Here is a 19820-nt window from a genome sequence, read left to right on the forward strand (position 1 = left end):
TAGAAGCAGCAAAACAACAATATCATTCTTTTACTTTGACTCGTCTCGCTCTCTCAGAGTCGGTGCCATGTTGCACTGCATCCTCATCGAGCTCTGAACAAGGGTCGCGAGGCTTCGGAAAGAAGTAAGAGGGAAGAGAGAGGAAGAGAAGCGACTTTGCGAGAGCCTACTCGAATTTTCCGGAACTTGCGAGAAGGAAGTTCAAGACGCGCTCAAGTTGATTTCGTCACTGTTTCCGCTCTCTCTTCTCTTCTCTTCTCTTCTCTTCTCCTTCAACTTTTTCAACACAGTATGGATCCATCAAAGTATACAGAAGCAACTACGAAAGCACTCGAAACCGCGATCAACCTCGCGAAAGAATCATCAAACTCTCAACTCGCACCAGCTCACCTCGCTTCGGCGCTCCTCTCGCCGACTCAGAATGCTACTGGTCAATCGCAAGCTACTCTCTTCTCTTCCATCATCAACAAAGGTGAGTCAGAACCCTCTCCCTCTCATGCTCTTCTCCCTCCCTTCATCATCTTCATCTTGATCCCTTTTCCCCCACTTCTTGTTGTGATCGTCCCGAACACGAAATCCAGTCACTGACACTCTTTTCGTTCACCTTGATTCAGCTGGAGGAAACCCCGAATTGATCAATCGTGGATTGTCGAAATTCATAGTTCGTCTCCCGGCTCAAGACCCTCCTCCGGAAGATGTAACGTTATCTCCAGCGACGGCAAAAGTTCTACGTGAAGCCGAAAAGATCATGAAGGAAAAGGTGAGCCTCTCCTTACCTCTTCGGAATGTGAAAGAGAAACGATTGCTGACGCTCGGACGCTCTCGTACTCGTGCTCAGAATGATTCCTTCGTCGCACAAGACCATTTGATCCTCGCGTTGATCCAAGACAACTCGATTGCGACAATCATCAAGGAAGCGGGAATCACTCCTGAGCAAATCAAGATGGCGGCTCAACAGTTGCGAGGTGGGAAACAGGTGAACTCGAAAGGAGCGGAGGAGGGCTTCGATGCGTTGTCCAAGTACGCTCGTGATTTGACGGCCGAAGCGGAGAGTGGAAAGTTGGATCCGGTCATTGGAAGGGACGCCGAAATTCGTCGATGCATCAGGATCTTGTCGAGGAGGACCAAGAACAACCCAGTCTTGATCGGAGAACCAGGAGTAGGTAAGACGGCAGTAGCAGAAGGACTTGCGCAAAGGAGTAAGTTGTTTTCCGCTCATTTCTCACTTTGAGTTTTGACTGACGATTTCGTGTTTTCTTTCAGTCGTCGCTCGAGATGTCCCTCCGAACCTCCTCGGACGACTCTGGTCTCTCGACATGGGTGCGCTCACGGCCGGAGCGAGTTACAAAGGTCAATTCGAAGAACGACTCAAATCCGTCTTGGAAGAATGTGAAAAGGCTGGAGAAGACGGACCGGGAGTAATTTTGTTCATCGACGAGATCCACACCGTCATGGCGGGACAAGGTGGAACTGGAATCGGAGCTGGAGAGTGAGTACTCCCTTCCCTCTCTCACGAATCGATTCGTCATTGAGCTGACTTCTCGATTGAATCCCCGTTGCAGTTTGTTGAAACCCGCTTTGGCTCGTGGCAAATTGAGGACGATCGGAGCGACGACTTTGAACGAGTACCGTCAACACATTGAAAAGGATGCCGCTTTCGAACGAAGGTGAGTCTTTCATCAACTTTCTCGAGCGAGCGAAATGGTGTCTAACGCTCGTTTCCCTTTCAGGTTCCAACAAGTCATCGTCAACGAACCCTCGGTCCCCGAAGCGATCTCGATCCTCCGTGGAATCAAAGAACGTTACGAAGTTCATCACGGAGTCACGATTCTCGATTCCGCCCTCGTCGCCGCCGCTACTCTCGCTCATCGTTATCTCACTTCTCGCAAACTCGTACGTCTCTCTCTTTCTCATACTCCACTATTGACTAAGCTGACACTCTCTCGTGAACTCGATAGCCCGATTCCGCCATTGACTGTCTCGACGAAGCTGCTTCGGCCGTTCGAATCGCTCGCGAATCTCAACCCGAAGAAATCGATCAACTCGAACGTCAAAAACTTCAACTCGAGATTGAACTGCACGCGCTCAACTCTGAACTCGCTCGAGACAAGAAGGACGAAGTCGCGAAGGCGAAAATTGAAGAGGTCAAACGCTCGATCTCGCAAATCGAAGATCAACTCGCTCCGATCAAGGCGAAATTCCAAGCCGAGAAATCGAAAACGGACGAGATCAACACCGTCAAGAGGAGGATCGACGAGTTGACGGCGAAGGCTGCTGATGCAGAAAGGCGTTACGAGTGAGTTTACTCTTCCTTTAACTCATTCGATTTCCCGGTTTGCTGACTCTCTTGTCTTCTCTCCCGATAGTCTCGCTACGGCCGCCGACATTACTCACGGAGCTCTACCCGACCTACGCAACCGACTCGCTCAACTCGAAGAAGCGAAAAAGGAAGAGGACAAAGCTTTGAGAGCTTCCGGAACTGAAGCATTGGCTGGAGACGTCGTCACGCCGGATCACATCGCGAGCGTCGTCGCACAATGGAGTGGAATCCCGGTCACGTCGATGAAGGTGAGTCGTCTCGTTTAGTCGAGTTAACAGAAAGAACTCCTCCGAACTGATTCTTTTCAACTGTTCTAGCTCTCTGAGAAAGAGAAACTCCTCAAGATGGAAAAGACCCTCCGCAAAGAAGTCGTAGGGCAAGACGAAGCCGTGAAAGCTGTCGCGAACGCGATTCGACTCAACCGTTCCGGATTGTCAAACGCCGATCGACCCATCGCCTCCTTCTTGTTCTGCGGTCCTTCGGGAACTGGTAAAACTCAACTCGCGAAATCCCTCGCCAAGTTCTTGTTTGACAGTCCCGACGCGATGCTCCGAATCGATGCGAGTGAATACTCTGAGAAACACACCGTTTCGAAATTGTTGGGTGCTCCAGCTGGTTACGTCGTAAGTCTCTCTTCCTCGCCAATCTCTTTCTCGTACTTAGTCGTTACTGACCTCTCACCGTCATCGTCTATAGGGGTACAATGAAGGTGGATTGTTGACGGAATTCGTCAGGAGGAAACCTTACTCGGTCGTTCTCGTCGATGAGCTCGAGAAAGCTTCGAGGGAATTCGTTCAAGTATTCTTGCAGATCCTAGATGACGGACGCGCCACAGATGCTGCGGGTAGGATAATCAACTTCAAGAACACGGGTGAGTTTCAACTTCAGAGTTCTCTTCTCAATATCGAGTTACAGGAACTGACTGACTCATTCTCCGTCTCTCTCTATAATCAGTCATCATCATGACTTCGAACCTCGGTTCTGCGTACCTCAACGAACTCCCCGATGATGGAGCTCCCGTCCCTGCCGAAACCAAGGAACTCGTCATGGGAGCGATTCGAGCTCATCTCCCTCCCGAATTCTTGAACCGAATCGATTCGATCGTCATCTACAACCGACTCTCTCGTCACGACGTACGTTCGATCGTCGAAGTACGCATTCAAGAGTTGCAGAAACGTCTCCGCGCGAATGGAAAAGATATCACGCTCGACGTTTCGAAACCCGCTCTCGATTTCCTCGCTTCCGTTGGTTATCATCCTGCCTGTGAGTACACTCTCTCCCTCTCTAACTCTACTCTCTCGAGCTCTCTCACTGACTCCGCATTTCTCTCTCCGCGCGCAGATGGAGCTCGACCTTTGAACCGTGCGATTCAAAACGAACTACTTCATCCGCTCTCGAAATTCATCATCGACGAATCGATTCGAGATGGAGAAACGGCTCGCATCGATTTCGATCCTCAAGCGAATCGACTAGTCGTCATTCCGAACCACGAACCTTCAATTCAGTACGATCAAGATTCGGACGAAGAGATGGGAGATGGCGAGGATGGGATCGAAGTTGAAGAGTTGGATTGAGGTAAAGGTCAAGCGCAAAAGGAGACAGGGGGCGTGGAGACCTCGACTCCAATCAAGAGATCGAAGAATGATGGCATGACGAAGAATAAAAAGAAGAAATTGTAGATTTTGGTTTCGAAGCTTTCTCTCTCTCTCTCAGTTTCTGTTTTGTTTGGTTGAACCCCCAAGATTTATGTAGCGCCTCTCTCGTTGTGATTTGCTTTGATCTGTCTGGAACAGTTTTGCTCTCTATCTGACCACAGACGACTTGAAGAGAGAAGCGAGATTCGAACGTTCGTTTCGTCGCAGCTTTGAGATTCGAGCGCTGAGCTCATCTTCGAACGCTGAAGTCTACGCCTCGGGATCGCTCAATAATGGCAGCGTCTCTCCAGTTGACGTCGCTGAATCGTCGTCGCGATGAGGCTCGAGGCATTGCCTCTAGTGGAGAGCGAGTTTCGACATGACTCTTGCAAAGGCGACTCTCACTTTCGTACAGGGTTGCGGAGGTCACAGTGAGATACATTGCAGAGGATGAGGATATCTAACCGCGATTGTAAGCTAGTTTGAAGAGAAAGCCGTCAACCAGGAGCCGGGGAGTTTTGACCGATTCCGCAATCTCGCGAATCCTCAGTGAGTCAGCGATTGGGATGCCGTCGAGGTGAGATAGAGACTGATGTTCAAGATGACGAAAGATTCGCGTGTCCTCGGATGCCGATGTCGGACGAGCTGGCGAGGGCGAGGAGGATCGAAGAGAGAGGAGAAAAGTCTGCGAAAGACGATCGAGGCAAAACGGTCATTTAATGAGGTCTCGCAACTTTATGATGAGGAGACGACAACATACTCTTACCCATCTCGATACCATGTCCGAGGTTGTCAAGTTGCAGAGTACTTTCACTGACCTCGAATCAGTTTTCGCACTCGCACAAATTCTCGTTCATTCGACCTCGGTTCCATCATTGCGCTTCATCCGACTAGGTTTTCTGAGACGTAAAATGATCCAGGTTGATCCGCGTATCTTTCGAGTCCTCCCGTGCCGACCTGCGCGAGATTCGAAGCAGTCGGCTGAGTGCGACTCGGAATCGGAGAAGGAGGAGAGATCGTCGTTCCTGAGCGAAGCGCGCTGCATTGGAGTCCGCCGTGATCCTTGCGGGAACGTCTCTGAACTAGGCGTCGCTGGACGGCGTGAATTGACCCGTCAGAGAAAGTTGTTGAAGGAAACGAAGGAGATCGAGGTGGAGAGTCGGATTGGGCCTTGACCGGTCGACTGCCGCGTGAATGGTTCATTCTAAGTGCATATAGGGAGATCTAGGCGCGTTTTGAGCTCGACAGAGGTGAGAAGGAGGAGAGAAAGAGACAAGTTTGATGGACATCGAGAGTTGTTCTCTACCTCTCACTTCATCTCGGCTAATCGACCTTAGAACCACATCGCAAGACCAAGAACCCTTTGATCTGGACTAGGACGCGTTTGGACGTTCATCATGTGAGTTCTCCCTCTTCCCCTCTTTTGGATGCTTCAACATGATCAACTCGCCTGGATTCGTGCGACGCTGAGGCTGCAAGGGTGTGACTGAAGCTGACGTACTCTCTTCCTCCGTAGGTCCGACTCTACCGAACAACCTCTCACGAGTCTGTACGCTCTGTTCACTTCGATACTTTTCCCCTAGCTCTTGCTCGTTCGCTGACTCTGAATCTCCGCTGCCACTAGATCGTTCAAGGGTCTCTCGGTCTCGGTGTTGATCGACGACAAACATGTCGAGATGTATAAACCCGAATTCGAAGGAAACAAAGCGACTTGCTACATCGAAAGCATTGAAGGGAAAGAATTCAAGACTCAAGGTCAAATGCTCAATAACTCGCCCTGCGTCATGACGTTCTGGACTCGTGTCGATGGAACCGAGTGAGTCCTTACTTTCTCGAGCCTACCTATCAAGATCTCGTTCTGAGAATCTAAACTCGTCTCCGCGATGAAACACAGTATGGGAGGTGTCATTTGTCCTTGTCCAGGACTATCTGCCGTGTTCAAAGGACTTCGCACCAGTCCAACCACGGTCCAACCTCTCGTATTCTCGACAATCAATTTGACGGACGCTTCGGCAATCGCGTCAAACGATGAAGAGTTCGTGAAAAACCTCGGATCGATTCACGTCAAATGCCGTAGAGCAACCGACCTAGGACCTGTGTATCCTGTGTACTCTCAACCCAAAGCGTTCTCTAGCGATCGAGTTAGTCGTTGCATTCCCGTTATCTTTCCGTTTTCTCAACCTGATTCACGCCATCTCTCATGAACAGGCGATAGATGAACGTTCGAAAAAAGCGACCTGTTCCCATCAAGTTGGGTAAGTGTTGGTATTGTTCTTCTTCTTCGCCAATCGCTCATTCGACGAAGCTGTCGTTTTAGACTCGGTCAAGCGAAAAACGTAGAGTACGGTAGTCAGCGTCGTATGCACTACTTCGATCCAGTGTCGCAGCCTTTTGCGACCTTCGAATTCAAGTATCGTTCCCGAGGTTCGTCCAGTTTTCTTTTTTTGTTCAAATCTTTAGAAGGCTGACTCTTGTTTGCGCCGTCGCAGCTCTTCTCGAAGTACACGATATCGTCACACCCCGCATTCCCATCGAAGACGATCCTCCCGTCGCCTCGACTTCCTCCTCGACTCAAACGAACGACAATCGAAAGAAACGCAAACCTGCTTCGGAACTGAAAATCGATAAAGATGGAGCTATCGTTCTCTCTGACGATTCAGACGATGATCAAGTACAAGTGCAAGTCAAGACGGAAGGGATCAAAAAGGTCAAGAAAGAAAAGGAGGATGTGAAGAAAGAGAAAGAGTGGTTAGTCATCGATTGAAAATTGGTTTTGTTTTCTATCTCTGTTTCTGTAAGTTGCTCGCTCCTTCGTCTCCCGGCGATGCATTCCTGAGCTAACTGGATTTTTCGAACAGACTAGTCTCGCCGTTTGGATGGCAAAGGTTTTGTTCTCGTCTTGTTGATTGTTCTTTTCCTACTCGCTTTCCTCGTTTTACCTCGTTCAGCTTCTTCGCAATCGCAAATCTCGTTCCTACTCTCTCTTGAAGACTTCACGAGAGAGGGAGTATTGTAAAACTAATCCAATAGTCAGATTGCGATGGGTGAGTAAAAACAGGAGAACGTGAGAGACGGAGATAGTAGTGATGAAACGAGTGAGAGATGCAGGCAGGCAGGCAGGTCAGAAGTGAAGTTAGGAAAAATGCGTAAAACAATCAACAAGGAGTAAAGAAAACAAGATCCTAGAAACGAGTGGAAATAGAGAGAGAAAGTGAGTGACAGAAGAGAGGTTTTGTTCCTTTAGTTTGGCCAGAAAATCTCGTAAGTCGGTAAGACTGGGATCCTCATAGTCGTCATCGCCGGAGGAGGTGCAGTGAGGTAAACTGGGTAATACTCGATCGGAGGAGTCGAGACGGGGTAAACGAGTTCTCGAAGAGGGACGGCAGGGGAGAATCCGTGCAAATCGATGATTTCCGCGTTGATGTCGGCCCCAAAGGCACAGTCGGCTTTACGACAGTTGAGGCCTTTCGGACACGAGTGACCGTCTATACCGAGGGATAAGGAATGAATGAGTGAGAAGGGAAAGAGAGAAGGGAGAGGGAAGACTGACAGATGCACGATTCGCCGTCAGGACATTCTAATCCGTGTTGAACTGCGCTACAAGGGTGCTACAGACGACGCAAAGAAGGAGAGTCAGTCAGAGAAGAGAGGGACAAGAGAGAAAGTGAAGCTGACCCATTTCGCACCTCTGCGAATTTCTTCCAATTGAGCAACGTTCAACTCGTAATCGTGTCCGTATCGACATCTCGACCCCGTCGCGCATTTACCTCTCAGGTAGAACGTATTACTACTCACTCGACTTTCCAGTCAGCGAAAGAAGAGAGGAGGAAGGAGAGAGAAAGAAGCGAACCAAGGAGGAGGATCTTGTTGGCTCATTCTCAACATCGGATCAATCTTTTGAACTGGCCTCTTCGTCGTCGCCGTACTCTCTTGGGAGTTGAGAGCGGCGAGAGTAGAGAAGAACCGTTCGAGTTCAGATTTGGCGATCTAAAAGAAGAGAGTCGAGTTAGTCACTTCAGACTTGCATGAAAGAGACGGTTTAACTTACGGAGTCGCAATGATCGCACAGTCCAGAATCACCTCTAGACCATTCAACCGAAGACGAGGATGACTCTGACGAATCAAACGAAGAAGGAGAGGGAGAGCCCGGAGGTTCGTAACGATTCAAAGTTCCCGTTCTCCTTTTCTCCTTATGCTGGTGAGGACAATGCACTTCCCCTCCTAACATGATACTCCCATAGCCAGGGATGAAGGGCTCCTGGTTCGGATCAAGGCGACTCAAGGGAGTGGGAGTGAAGGAGGGAGAAGGAGTAGAGAATGTTGAAGGAAGACTGCTGAGAGAATTGTGATCGGGAGTCACGGTGCTGCTGATCATGGTCGTTCGAGGGGTCATTCCGGGTGGGTAGTAAGGGAGTGAATAGGTCGCACGCATTTGAAGGAAGGAAAGTATAGAGTGAAGTGAAGGGAAACAGAGAGGAAAAGAGTGATCGGGACAAGTTTGGGTGGTTTTCGGAGATCTTCGTACGCGTTAACGTTGCCTTTTGGATGTCCCCTCCTCTGCTCTCGCTCGTTCTCTCAACATACAGTAGCCAGAATGAACAAAGCGAAACGAGAAGCGAAGAAAAACCCCAATCCGCGGAAAAATTCCGGACCCTCGAACCTCGTTCGGAGAGGGGCTTGAGCTCGATTGTTCGCTCGCTCGCACCCTTCAAACTCTCCTTCCTCTCTTCTCTCAAGTCTCACTGATGTCTACGCGAAAGAGACCGGAGGAACCACCTCGAACGAGTTCCGACGAAAGTTCATCCTTCTTCTCCCCCATCGAACCCGTTCCATCTCCTCGACAACCTCTCGTGATTCGAGATCCGTTATGGAAGCTACGACGAACCAATACGATAGTAGGACTACTCGGAGGTGGTTGTCTGAGTATCGGGTGTAAGCTGTTTCCCTCCTCTCAAGCTCGAATGAGTCGCTTCAAGCTCAGGCTCACCCTTTTCGCCCTCTTCTCTCAGCTTGTCTCGTAATCGCTTTCTACGTGACCGGTCCTCCAAACCTCAACGATCTCGCAACGTCCGTCACCGCCATCCTGTTCCTCCTTCTCGTCGCAGGGTGTCTTGCGTGTCTTCCCTCATGGTTCGAGCTCATTTCCCTTCTTCCTCCTCCTCTTCTCCTCCGCTCGCTGACGCACAGGAGAATGGGAGGGTTAGGATTTCAGCCAGTATAGTCCTCTTCGGACAGAAACCTTCCCGAGATACCTACCCACCTCATGCGAAACTACTCAGATTACTCTGTTTGATCTCTACCGTTCGTCGTCCTCCCCCTTTCCATCTCTCCTTCTGACGTACTCTTGTGGCCGTTGATTGATGTGGATCTTGAGGAGGTGAACAAGTGGATAGCTACGATAGAAGCGATCCTAGCGATCGTTTTGTACGTACTTTTGCAGGAGAAACAAAGTTTTATCGATTTTTGGTTCGTCTTGCGAGCCTCTCCTTTCTCTCTCCTGTCTCGAGGTTTGCTGATAGTGATAAGTGAGAGGAGAGGATAGTTTGGTGAATGTCAAAAGAGGGACGGAGGAAGCGTGTGTGGGAAGATGGAATAGGAATTGGGTGATTATCTTATCTTCTGCGTACGAGTCCCTCTGACTCTCTCTCACTCGAGATTGGATCCTGACGCTGAGAATTGGGTGGGTAGACTCGTCTTATTGTACCATATCGCATTCGGCTTCCCTCTCTATCGTTACACTCGTAAAAACCTCTCTCTCTCTCTCTTGTCTTCTCTCCCCTGCGACTCTTGACTGATGGATTCGGACATCGGGTAGGTGGACCACAAGGAGGTACTCAATTACAAGAAGGGTTCTTACTTGAACTTTCTCATCGAGACGAAGAAGAGGAGGAAGAAGGGAGGGGAAGACGAAGGGAGGAGGTTTGGAGTACTGACGATGAGGAGAGCGGGAGTAGTAGTGATGAGAGCGATAAGAAGTCGGAATTGGGGAAGAGGAGAAGGGAACGAAGGAGAAGAAGGGAGAAGGAGAGGGGGAGGTTTGAGGAATGGTAGAGAGGATGAAAATTGATGTCGATAAATTATGATTCTTGCTTCAAGCAGCCGTACGAGCGACGAAGTGATCCTTTGTTCCATCCCACTTGATCCTCATCAACACCGGCTCAGTCTTTCCTGATCTCGCGACGCGACAGATGCATTCAATTCCATTTCCCCCTCATAACCCCTTCCCTACCCCATCGACTCTTCACCAATCTCCCAAACCCAATCGGTCCCAAAATCGTACAAATCGTGACGGCCCAAATCGAGACTAGATAAGCTTCGGTTCCCAATACTCGGGTCGAATTCGAGGATGAAGACGAGGAGGAATTGTAAGCGACTTGAAGGACGAGGATCTACGGACGAGTCGAGAGACCGTCAGCGAGGTATTTCAGGGCAGAGAAGGAAAGGGAAAGGAAACGGGAGAAGGGAGAGAGAGAGAGAGAGAGAGAAAAACGTACACCGATTTCTCCCCGTGCGACCAGAGCGGTTCCGAGGAATGCAGAAGCTGGGAGAGTCTCTTTCATGAAGGTTTCTCGACGAGTTCGTTCCGTCGATGATGGTGTCGAGAGAGGAAGGGATTCTTTATCGTGAGAACCTCGTTCAGCGAGAGTATTGGTCGGAGTCGAAGTCGAGCTATTCTTTTCCTCCTCCTTCCCGGATTTCGTCCCTCCTCCAGTGGGGGCCTTCGGAGGGAGTATGAGATCGTTCAAAACGATACATCCTCCAACCAGCAGTTTCCCGAGTAACATTAAAATCGAATACACGATTCCCTTCCAGACGATTTGTCCTGTCCAAAGTTCCAGGAACGGGATTGAATACCCTATCGAGCCGAAGAAGAAGGGAACGAGGATATATGTCTGAAGGGGTTCGATGTAGAGTTGATAGGTATCGAGGAAAGAGGGAGAAGAGGAGGAAGATGGAGCGGAGAGGAAAGGAAGAGTGAGACCGGCTAGGAAGGAACCGAGGAGGACGGTGGTACCGGCGTAGTAGGCACTGAGGAGGGAGAACGTGTGAGCGAGTGCAGATTGAGGAGAGAGAGAGTGAGAGACGCACATTGCGAGATAAGCTGAAAGAACTAAAACTCCTAATCCGAGCTTTACTTCTTTCCCACCTTTTTCCATCCACCCCCTGACCAATTTCATCCCGAATAACGGTTTCAGTACGAAGACGAGTACGATCGGAGTAACCAGACACATTGCTAAACTCGCTACGATCGGTCTCCCAATCGTCCAACCGAGACCACCACCTGTTCCTCCTCCTTCTCCTTCACCGAGACTCGAGATGACGGAGAGTAAAACGAGTGCGACTATATCATCGATTAAAGCGGCACCTTTCAGGACCATCGCGATTCGAGTTTCTTCTAAATTCCCTCCCGATCCTCCTCCTCCTCCTCCTCCTTCCGCAGCAGACTTGAGTACGAAGAAAGTCGTCCCTAGTGAAGTGGAAGCGAGTGCTGAACCCGCCGTGAAGGCTTCTATCGTTGGATAACCGTAACTCGGTGCCGAAAACAAAGCGAAAGTGAAAGCGAGAGGTAATAGAATCCCAACTAACGCCGATCCAAACGCGATCGGCAGCAACGGTAGGAACCCTTTCACATCCAACGTCAATCCACCTTCGAACACGATCAATACGAGCCCGATGTATCCGAGGACGAGGAAAGTTTGTTCCCATTCGAGAGGCAGGATTTTCGCGACGGGTCCATAAATGATTCCGATTGCGATTTCACCGAGGAGACCGGCATTGAGGAGATAGGATGCGATGGAGCGGAAGATGTTGAGGAGGTAGAGGAAGGAGAGGAGCGTTAGGAGGGAAGGGAGAGAGGGTTCGTGGTAGGAGATTTGAGCGTCGGATGGTTGGAGCATGGTAGACGACATGAATATATTTCGATCGGGAGGACTTCAGCACGGGGTCAGTTCGAGGGGCTGTAGGGCGTTGAAAGTTGTGAGGGCAGTGAATGGTGAGAGCAAGAGAAGCGAAGTTTTGATGAAGAATTTCCAATTCTTGGAAGAGATTCGCTCGGCTCGTGTTCCCTCTCGTTCCCATTTTGACCCTTACTCCTAACTACCGCTAGTCAAGATGGTAAGCACTCTCTGCTCCGCCCGAGCGCTGGCAACCCCTCCTCGCTTTCACTTCTTCCCCCCCTCTCTCTCTTTCATCTCGTCACCCCCCCCCCTCATCTCCCATTCTCGGCGTCTCGCTGACCTCATTCGTTTCGTGTGCGTTTGGACAGGGTAAATCACAATCGAAACTATCCCCCGAAGATCTTCAAGACCTACAGCGTAATACCTACTGTGAGCTGATCGCTCTCTCGCTCTCTCGAGTTCGGCGAAGATGCACCGCCTGCCCGATCTCGTTTTTTGGGTTGAGACGGTCTATTCGGATATCGCGCATCGAGGGAAGGAGCAGCTGGTGGGAGAGGGCTTATGGGCAGAGGCAAGCGATCGAGAAGAGGAGGAAGAGAGAGGGGAAAATAAGGTTTGGAGGTAGAGAACTCGCGTTGATTCGCGAGGACCGACGACGACGAGGAACAGAGGAGGAATTCGGAAAGAGCAGCGAGTGACTGACGAATGATCGTAATCGAAAACAGTCGACAAGAAAGAACTCCAACAATGGTCCGTTCCCTTCTCCCTCCCTCCTCCTCTCTTCGTCCCTCCCATCTTTCCCTTCCTGACTGACTCCCCCTTCAACGTGTGTAGGTACAAAGGATTCGTCAAAGATTGTCCCTCTGGTCAACTGAACCAAGAAGAATTCGCTCGAATCTACAAACAATTCTTCCCCTTTGGAAACCCGAAAGCGTTCGCTCAACATGTTTTCAAAGTGTTTGATAAGAATGGGAATGGGACGATTGATTTCAGGGAATTTATTGGAGCGTTGAGTATTACGAGTAGGGGGAAATTGGATGAGAAATTACAATGTCCGCTCCTCTCTTTCCCGTCTCCCTTCCTTTCCCTTCCCTTCTTTTGTTCGAGCTGACGCAGAGATGAGATCGTGGGCGCGATGTGTAGGGGCTTTCCAATTATACGATATCAACAATGATGGACTAATCACGTACGAAGAAATGTTGAAAATCGTTCAATCGATCTACGACATGACGGGGGATATGGTTAAATTGCCTTCGGATGAAGATACGGCAGAGAAGAGGGTCAACAAGATTTTCGCATTGATGGATTTGAATAAGGATCATCAACGTTAGTTCTCCAACTCTCTCTCTCTCTCTTTTTCCTCCTCGAGGTTTCTTCTTCTGTGCGGTTCTGCCCGAACATGAATCCATGAGCTGACGCTTGTTTGTGTGTGGACAGTCACGTTCGAAGAGTTCAAAGAAGGTTCAAAGAAAGATCCGACAATCGTTCAAGCTCTCTCCCTCTACGACGGTCTCGTCTAAACCTCAATCACTCTCTAGAGACCTCGGCTACCTGTCCCTCGAATATTGTAACCAACTATCAACCCCAACAACCCCATCTACTACAACTCTCTCGATTTTCAGTTTTCACTTGCTCTCACCAACGAAGTTTCGGTTTTGCCCTCTCTTGCAAAGTCTTCAGCTCATTCTGCAGATTTTATTGTAACACTATCTATCAACAAAGACGTTAGAAGCTCCCTTGATCCATCTCGACCAGATACGGAAAGGACCTTTGAGAGCTGAGAGCTGAGATCTAGAACTTGAGGTTGAAGAATTCGAACCGTTCGAAAAGATTGTTTCAGAAAGGGGCACTGAATTTATAGATCATACAGAGTGAGAAGGGAAAGGTATATACACATGTAACAGCCCGCGTCGCGGTAACAGAAACAGAAAACGAAAGAAGTCCTCTGAGAAACAGCACAGAAAACGAGACGAAAAACCTCCAAATGAAACAATCGTCCAACCGACTAACTCCCTCTCACCTCTCACCGTCTCCTCTTCAGCTAGACTCCATTTGTTCCACCTCCTCCAAACCTCGCCGGAATTTCCGGTACAGGTGGTCTCTCAACGCCGGCGCCATTCGGTACCGGTAAACTATCTTCTTCTTCCTCACTATCGATCGCTTCCTCATTCGCTGCTCCGTCGTTCGCAGGAGTGTCATCGTCGTCGTCTTCGGAAGCCATGAGGGCTTGGGCTCGTTTCATAGCTTCCGCTTCGTTACTACTCAGAAGTGACACAGACGAAAGCAGGTTTTTTGTTCGTCAGCGATGAGAGATCGGGGACGGGAGAGGTAAGAGGAAAGGGAGAAGATCGTACCTGTAGTGTCGACCTCGTTTTTGGGCGAATTGTTTCCGATGTTCCTTAGCTACAAGCGCTCGCCAACAAACCCATCAGTTCTCAATTTTCAATTTCGAGAGTTGTAGGGAAGAGAATAGGAGGAACGTACTTTCTTCATCCTGAGGTTCTTCATCATCACTACTCTCTCCCGTCGCTGCTACACTCGTCGCTCCAGCTTCTCCGTCGAGTACCATTGAATCTGAGGATACCCCATCAGAAGCACTCTTTTCCGAATTGAACGAATTAGTTCTTTCAACCCTAACCATCTTCTCTGAACCTTCTGAACCTCTTCTAGATCCACTGTTATCCCTCGTTGAAGAGCTAGAGGAAGAGAGTGGAGGGGAACCGAGTGAAGTTTGTCCTAATTCGAATCCCGGGATCTCTACAAACACTCTCCCCATTCCTTGCATCAGCTCCCATCCTCAAAGCACGGAGGAGGTGAGAGAGAGGAGAGAGAGAGAGGGACGACTGACTGTCAAGATCCATGACCTGATCGGTTTCAGCATTGTATCGAACATAAGGAGTTTTAGGTTCCGTGATTTTCATCGTTGAATCCTTTTGGACTTCATTGAGAGACAAGTTTGCTTCGTCCCATGCTAGACCGTGTCCCGATGATGCGTGACCTTGACCTTGTGCGTGAGACTGAGAGGAGGAGTGGGAGTTGGCGTTCTTGAGGATCCCGCGAGGGGGTTGGGAGAGGGTTGAGGAACGAGAGGGAGTGGGTCGATCAATATCCATGGCCGAATGCGAGAGTCGCCTGAGTTGGGGAAGAGGAGAAGAGAGAGAGATGGAGAACGCGACCCAAGTTGAGGTCATCTCTCTCCTCTTTCCTCATACGCTCACGCCTCGCGATCACCACATTCATCAAGCGAGAGTCCTGCAGAAAGGAGTCGACCAGGCGTCTTACCTCGAAATGGTCGAAGGAGTCGAGGACTCGGATCCTAATCAACGCATAGATTCACACGACCAACCTACTACTAGCACTAGCGATTCGACAGTAGTACCTACACCAGATTCCCCAGTCGTTACTACTACGGATCTCCCTCCTGAACCCGTTGAACGACCTTCAACTCCTGAACGAGTCTCCCCTTCCGAGCCCGATGATCAACAACAAACTCCCACTTCCTCATCTCCTACTCAATCCGCCAGTCCCACCTCATCCCCCTCAACTTCAACAACCCCATCAGGAGGAGGAGGAGGGAGTAACGCACCGCCTAGTCGACGCGTCAAGGTCTACAAATTGAAAGATGATGCCTGGGTCGATTTGGGTACTGGAACTTGTCGAGGCGTATTGAATCACTCTCAGTCTCCTCCCGGGGATATGGAAGATTTAGGGAAGAAACGAGAAGCAGTAGATCCTGCGAAAGAAGGAGCTTGGATCGTTGTCAAACGAGAAAAACCTACGAAATCTTCTTCCTCAATTTCTCCGACGAAAACTGGGACAGGGGAGCAGCAGGAGGAAGAGAGTGAGAGTGAGGAAGACGACGAGGAGGACGATGATGAGAAGAATGTGATTTTGAGGACGAGGGTACAACCTTATCCACCGGGTTATTCAGAGGATTTCGAAGAGGAGGAGGAATTGTTGGAATCGAGTGAAGAAGGGGGTCAGACTTTGGATGTTGGGGGTTATCAGAGACAACAGGATACGTTGATCGTTTGGACAGAGAGACCGGATGGAACGAACGGAGGGGAGGAAGGGGAAATGGAAATGGCGTTGAGTTTCGCGACTTCGACGGGATGCGCAGAGATGTGGGAGTTTATTAAAGCGGCCAGGAGATTCACCGGTAACACCCTATCCTTTTCTCTACTCTCCGTCAGAACTCAATTGACAGATAGTTTCGAGTGCGTTCTAGCGGAACAAGCGATGCTCCTTTCCTCCTCTTCCCCCTCTCCCTCACTGTCCTCCCCTCGTTCCTTCCCCATGCACGCCAACTTCACTCCCGCCTCCACTCTCTCCTCCCAACTCCCCGCACCAACTCTCGGTTCAATCCCCCAACTCGAAGGTACGATCCGATACCTCTCGAAAACTGCTGTTTCCCGAGAAAGACTCGCGATACAAATCATCAAAACTGGGTTTATCGAGGGGTTGATCAAGGTTCATGAGGAGGCGGAAGATTTGGAAAGTTTGGAGGATTTGCATGCGTTGTGTAGGGTAATGCAGACGATTCGTGAGACTCTACTCTTTCTATCCTCTCTACCCTTTCTTGAAAGAGCGATGACGACTGACTCTTTGAGATGGTACGTGGGATCTAGTGCTGCTGAACGATAATTCAATCTTCGAACTAGTCCTCAAAGACGAATTAATCCTCGGAGTCGCTGGAATTCTCGAATGTACGCCCCTCCTCTTCCTCTCCCCCTATCCCATGCTTCCCTTCTTTACTCACACTCCCGTAACATCACTCTAGATGATCCCGATTTCCCGACGATGAAAGCATCCTACAAATCTCACCTCTCCTCTCCCACATCCTTCATTTCTCTCGTCCCGATCTCTTCCCCATCCCTCTTGTCAAAAATCCATCAAACCCATCGATTACATTACTTGAAGGATGTCATCCTCGCGAGGATTTTGGAGGATTCGACGTTCAGTCTGTTGAATTCGGCGATTTATTTCAACGAGGTAGAGATTGTGAATGAAGTTGTAGGAACTGGCAATACGACGGGAGGGAATGGAGCAGAGGGGCAGAGGGAAAAGGAAGGATTGGTTAAGAAAGTGTTTGGGATCTTGACAGACGAGGAAGAGGGCGAGGGAGGGAAGGGGAAGGGAAAAGAATTGGGTAGGAAACGAACAGAGATCGGACCGGAATTACCTCCAGATCTCCTTGACTCCTCCGATACACGAGTCAGTAAGAAACCCAAACTCGACAACGCCTCGGTGGAGGAGGACTCGAAAGAATCGAAATCCCTGCGTAAACAACATTCGATTCAATTCCTTTCCCAGTTGTCCCTCATGGCGAAGAACCTTCAACTACCCCTCCGAACCTCCTTATATCGTACTCTCGTCGAGAAAGGCTTGTTGTCTGCGTTGGAGAGGGCATTGAGGTTCGCGAACGAGTTGAAGGATGTTGGATTGAGGAGTCAGGTGGTTGGGATTTGGATGAGTGTCGTCGATTTGGACGCGAAGGACGTTAGAGCGTATTGTTTGAAACAGGGGAAAGAGTCGGAGAAAGAGAATGAGAATGAGGAGATGGGAGAGGGAGAAGGGAAGGAGAAGAAGGACAAGAAATTGATGGAAGAAACGATGCTTGGAGGATTGATTGAAACGTTGAAGGAGGAAGAGGATTTGGGGATCAAGACTCATTTGGCAGAAGCTTTGAGGGTACTACTAGATGCTGCTGGAGAGAGTGGACCTCTAGAAGTGAGTTCCCTTCCCTTCTTTCTGTGACTCAAGCGACGATAGACTGAGATTATTCGATTGGGTAGGCACCACCGAGATTAAGAGCACCTGAAGATCCCGAAGCTGAGAAATTCCTCCAATACTTCTACGATCATTACATTTTATCTCTCCTCCAACCTCTAATCGAGCTCCCCGAACGAAAAGAAACCGGTACGTTCCTTCTCCCTCTCCCCCTCTGTCTCTGTTCTTACTCACAGTCCGTGTTATCGTAGATCCACCACTCGATCTCTCTCCCTCCCGAACCGCTCTCCTCTCCCACCTCTGCGACCTCCTCTGTTTCTTCATCTCCCACCATTCCTTCCGTTCAAAATACCTAATCCTCTCCTCCCCTCTCCTCTCCCGCTCGATCTCCAACCTCCTTCGACCTAAACCTCGTCTAACTCGTCATACCCACCTCCGATTAGCCTGTCTAAGGTTCTTCCGAAGTTGCGTCGCGAGAAACGATGATTTTTACAATAGGTTTTTGATTAAACATGATTTGGTGAAATGTGTTGTGGAGACGATGGAGAAAGAAGGGAATAGGGATAATTTATTGGCGAGTGCTTGTTTGGAGTTTTTCGAGTATATCAGAGGTGTACGTTGTTCCCCGTTTCTCTTTCTATCTCTCTCTCTTTCTCTCTCTCTCCGAAAAGAGGAGGAGTAGATACTGATAGAAGATCGATTTGGGGCTATACACAGACGAACGCGAAAGGGTTAATCAACCACCTAATGGATCGATCAGGGGAACAAATCAAGAGATTATCGAAAAAATTCAAAACTTTCGAAGGCTTGGTTTCTCGATGGGCAATCAATAACGAACCTCCACCCTCCTCGACTACTTTGAATGTCACTATGAGTGAGGGAGGAGGAAAGGAAGGAGAAGGGGGAAATGGGGAGAATGGAACGAAGGGAGCAATGTCAGAGTCAGTTCTTCAATCTTCCTCCTTGTGAATTCATCTCGTGATTTGGGAACTGATAGCGGGGATTCAACTGATAGAGCTATGACGAGACAAACTTCGAAACCTGGTTGGCCCTCCTCTACATCTTCGTCCTCGTCCTCGACAAACAACAACAAGATGGATCTCGAAGAAGAATCTTATTTCAATACGGATGACGACGACGACGATCCGATCGTTGACCCCAAAAGCGATCCTCCCTCAGGGGACTCGCCTTCGAAACTCTCTAACTCTGATAACGACTCAACAACAATCAAGAATGAAGAATCTTCGCCGACGACTTCGACGACTTCGAATCATTTCGCCAGTTCTCGAAGGAAACGAGAACCGACCTCGAACCCTTCTTTATCGAGTACACTCAACGAGAGTAAACGAGTGAGATTGGACGACGAAGTTGAGGAGAACGAGGATGGAGAAGGAGGGAGGAAAGTTGGTGGTTTACCGAGAAGTCAGACTTGGCCTCAGGGTGCTAGAGCGGGAGGAGGATTAGTTGATTATATGGATGAGGATGAGGTGGATGATTCGAAGGAATTGGAGGGAGGGTTCATTCGGGAAGAGAAAGGGAAGAATGGCTCGACATCTCCAAAATCAAAGTCGAAAGAGAATGCAAAATCTCCGTCTTTGACGACTTCGGCGCCGCTACCACTACCAGGAGCACTGAAACGGAAACAAGAAGAAGAGGAGGAATCTGAAGGATTAGGAGGATTGTTACTCAAATCGAAAACGATCAAGAAAGAGAAAGAGTCCTCGTCTTCACCGAAAACTAAACCTTCTCCGACTTCGACGACGACGACGAAACCTGGTGGATTCAAGATCTCGTTCGGCTCCTCTTTGACTTCTTCGAAATCTGCTCCCGCTTCAACACCACTGAATACGAAGAAGGAAGAGGAGGAGGAAGAGGGAGACAAGAAGAAGGAAGGGGGATTCGGAAAGTTTGGATCAGGATCGGGGTCTGGGTCAACAGAACCGAGTAGTACGAGTACAGAAAAGGGCTAGTTCAGATTCGAGCTGAATGGAAATGAATGCAAAAGCCTCGTTGATCAAGTTTGTTCCGGTTTTTCCGAGAGAGCTCTCGACTCTTCGCACGCTCGCAAGCACTTGAAGGCTCTGTCACGACGATCGAGAAACATGATCGACGATGAATCGTAGTTGCGCCAGAAGCCAAAGAGAGAGAGATTCTAAATAGCAAAACTTCTAGAAATGCGAAATGTATAGCTGAGAGAGAAGAGGTATGATCTAAATCGAAGGGAAGTTGCAGATGCAG

The 19820-nt window shown here is 49.4% G+C and overlaps 7 protein-coding genes across 7 annotated transcripts; 4 read left to right on the forward strand and 3 right to left on the reverse strand.

Annotated features, from left to right (window-relative positions):
- Positions 1-291: 291 nt before the first annotated feature.
- On the forward strand, positions 292-3894 carry JCM6883_007060 (ATP-dependent Clp protease ATP-binding subunit; the record flags this gene model as incomplete). Its single annotated transcript, XM_076629558.1, has 12 exons — positions 292-472; positions 615-760; positions 839-1199; positions 1264-1489; positions 1563-1667; positions 1731-1893; positions 1959-2296; positions 2367-2568; positions 2638-2943; positions 3017-3191; positions 3275-3583; positions 3662-3894. The coding sequence occupies 12 exons, from the start codon at positions 292-294 to the stop codon at positions 3892-3894; spliced, it is 2745 nt and encodes a 914-aa protein (XP_076490680.1).
- Positions 3895-5391: 1497 nt separating this feature from the next.
- On the forward strand, positions 5392-6718 carry JCM6883_007061 (uncharacterized protein; the record flags this gene model as incomplete). The annotated part of the gene is made up of 7 exons (XM_076629559.1): positions 5392-5412; positions 5471-5499; positions 5579-5770; positions 5849-6095; positions 6163-6209; positions 6272-6378; positions 6444-6718. The coding sequence occupies 7 exons, from the start codon at positions 5392-5394 to the stop codon at positions 6716-6718; spliced, it is 918 nt and encodes a 305-aa protein (XP_076490681.1).
- Positions 6719-7194: 476 nt separating this feature from the next.
- JCM6883_007062 (uncharacterized protein) lies at positions 7195-8329 on the reverse strand (the record flags this gene model as incomplete). The annotated part of the gene is made up of 5 exons (XM_076629560.1): positions 7195-7439; positions 7505-7562; positions 7630-7741; positions 7805-7941; positions 8003-8329. The coding sequence occupies 5 exons, from the start codon at positions 8327-8329 to the stop codon at positions 7195-7197; spliced, it is 879 nt and encodes a 292-aa protein (XP_076490682.1).
- A 1819-nt stretch (positions 8330-10148) lies between these two features.
- Positions 10149-11864, reverse strand: JCM6883_007063 (cation:proton antiporter; the record flags this gene model as incomplete). The annotated part of the gene is made up of 3 exons (XM_076629561.1): positions 10149-10343; positions 10449-10983; positions 11044-11864. The coding sequence occupies 3 exons, from the start codon at positions 11862-11864 to the stop codon at positions 10149-10151; spliced, it is 1551 nt and encodes a 516-aa protein (XP_076490683.1).
- Positions 11865-12066: 202 nt separating this feature from the next.
- FRQ1 (frequenin) lies at positions 12067-13372 on the forward strand (the record flags this gene model as incomplete). Its single annotated transcript, XM_076629562.1, has 6 exons — positions 12067-12069; positions 12221-12281; positions 12578-12602; positions 12687-12904; positions 12996-13178; positions 13290-13372. 6 exons carry the CDS (start codon positions 12067-12069, stop codon positions 13370-13372), a joined length of 573 nt encoding a protein of 190 aa, XP_076490684.1.
- Positions 13373-13893: 521 nt separating this feature from the next.
- JCM6883_007065 (phosphatase inhibitor 2 family protein) lies at positions 13894-14965 on the reverse strand (the record flags this gene model as incomplete). Its single annotated transcript, XM_076629563.1, has 4 exons — positions 13894-14110; positions 14207-14255; positions 14337-14609; positions 14701-14965. 4 exons carry the CDS (start codon positions 14963-14965, stop codon positions 13894-13896), a joined length of 804 nt encoding a protein of 267 aa, XP_076490685.1.
- Positions 14966-15140: 175 nt separating this feature from the next.
- On the forward strand, positions 15141-19552 carry PSY2 (Psy2p; the record flags this gene model as incomplete). The annotated part of the gene is made up of 8 exons (XM_076629564.1): positions 15141-16011; positions 16081-16395; positions 16481-16558; positions 16633-17582; positions 17648-17771; positions 17834-18195; positions 18300-18523; positions 18598-19552. 8 exons carry the CDS (start codon positions 15141-15143, stop codon positions 19550-19552), a joined length of 3879 nt encoding a protein of 1292 aa, XP_076490686.1.
- Positions 19553-19820: the final 268 nt, after the last annotated feature.

The sequence above is a fragment of the Sporobolomyces salmoneus genome (genome assembly GCF_050403485.1).
Source record: "Sporobolomyces salmoneus JCM6883 DNA, S_salmoneus_JCM6883_v1_ctg5, whole genome shotgun sequence".
Taxonomy (NCBI): Eukaryota; Fungi; Basidiomycota; class Microbotryomycetes; order Sporidiobolales; family Sporidiobolaceae; genus Sporobolomyces; species Sporobolomyces salmoneus.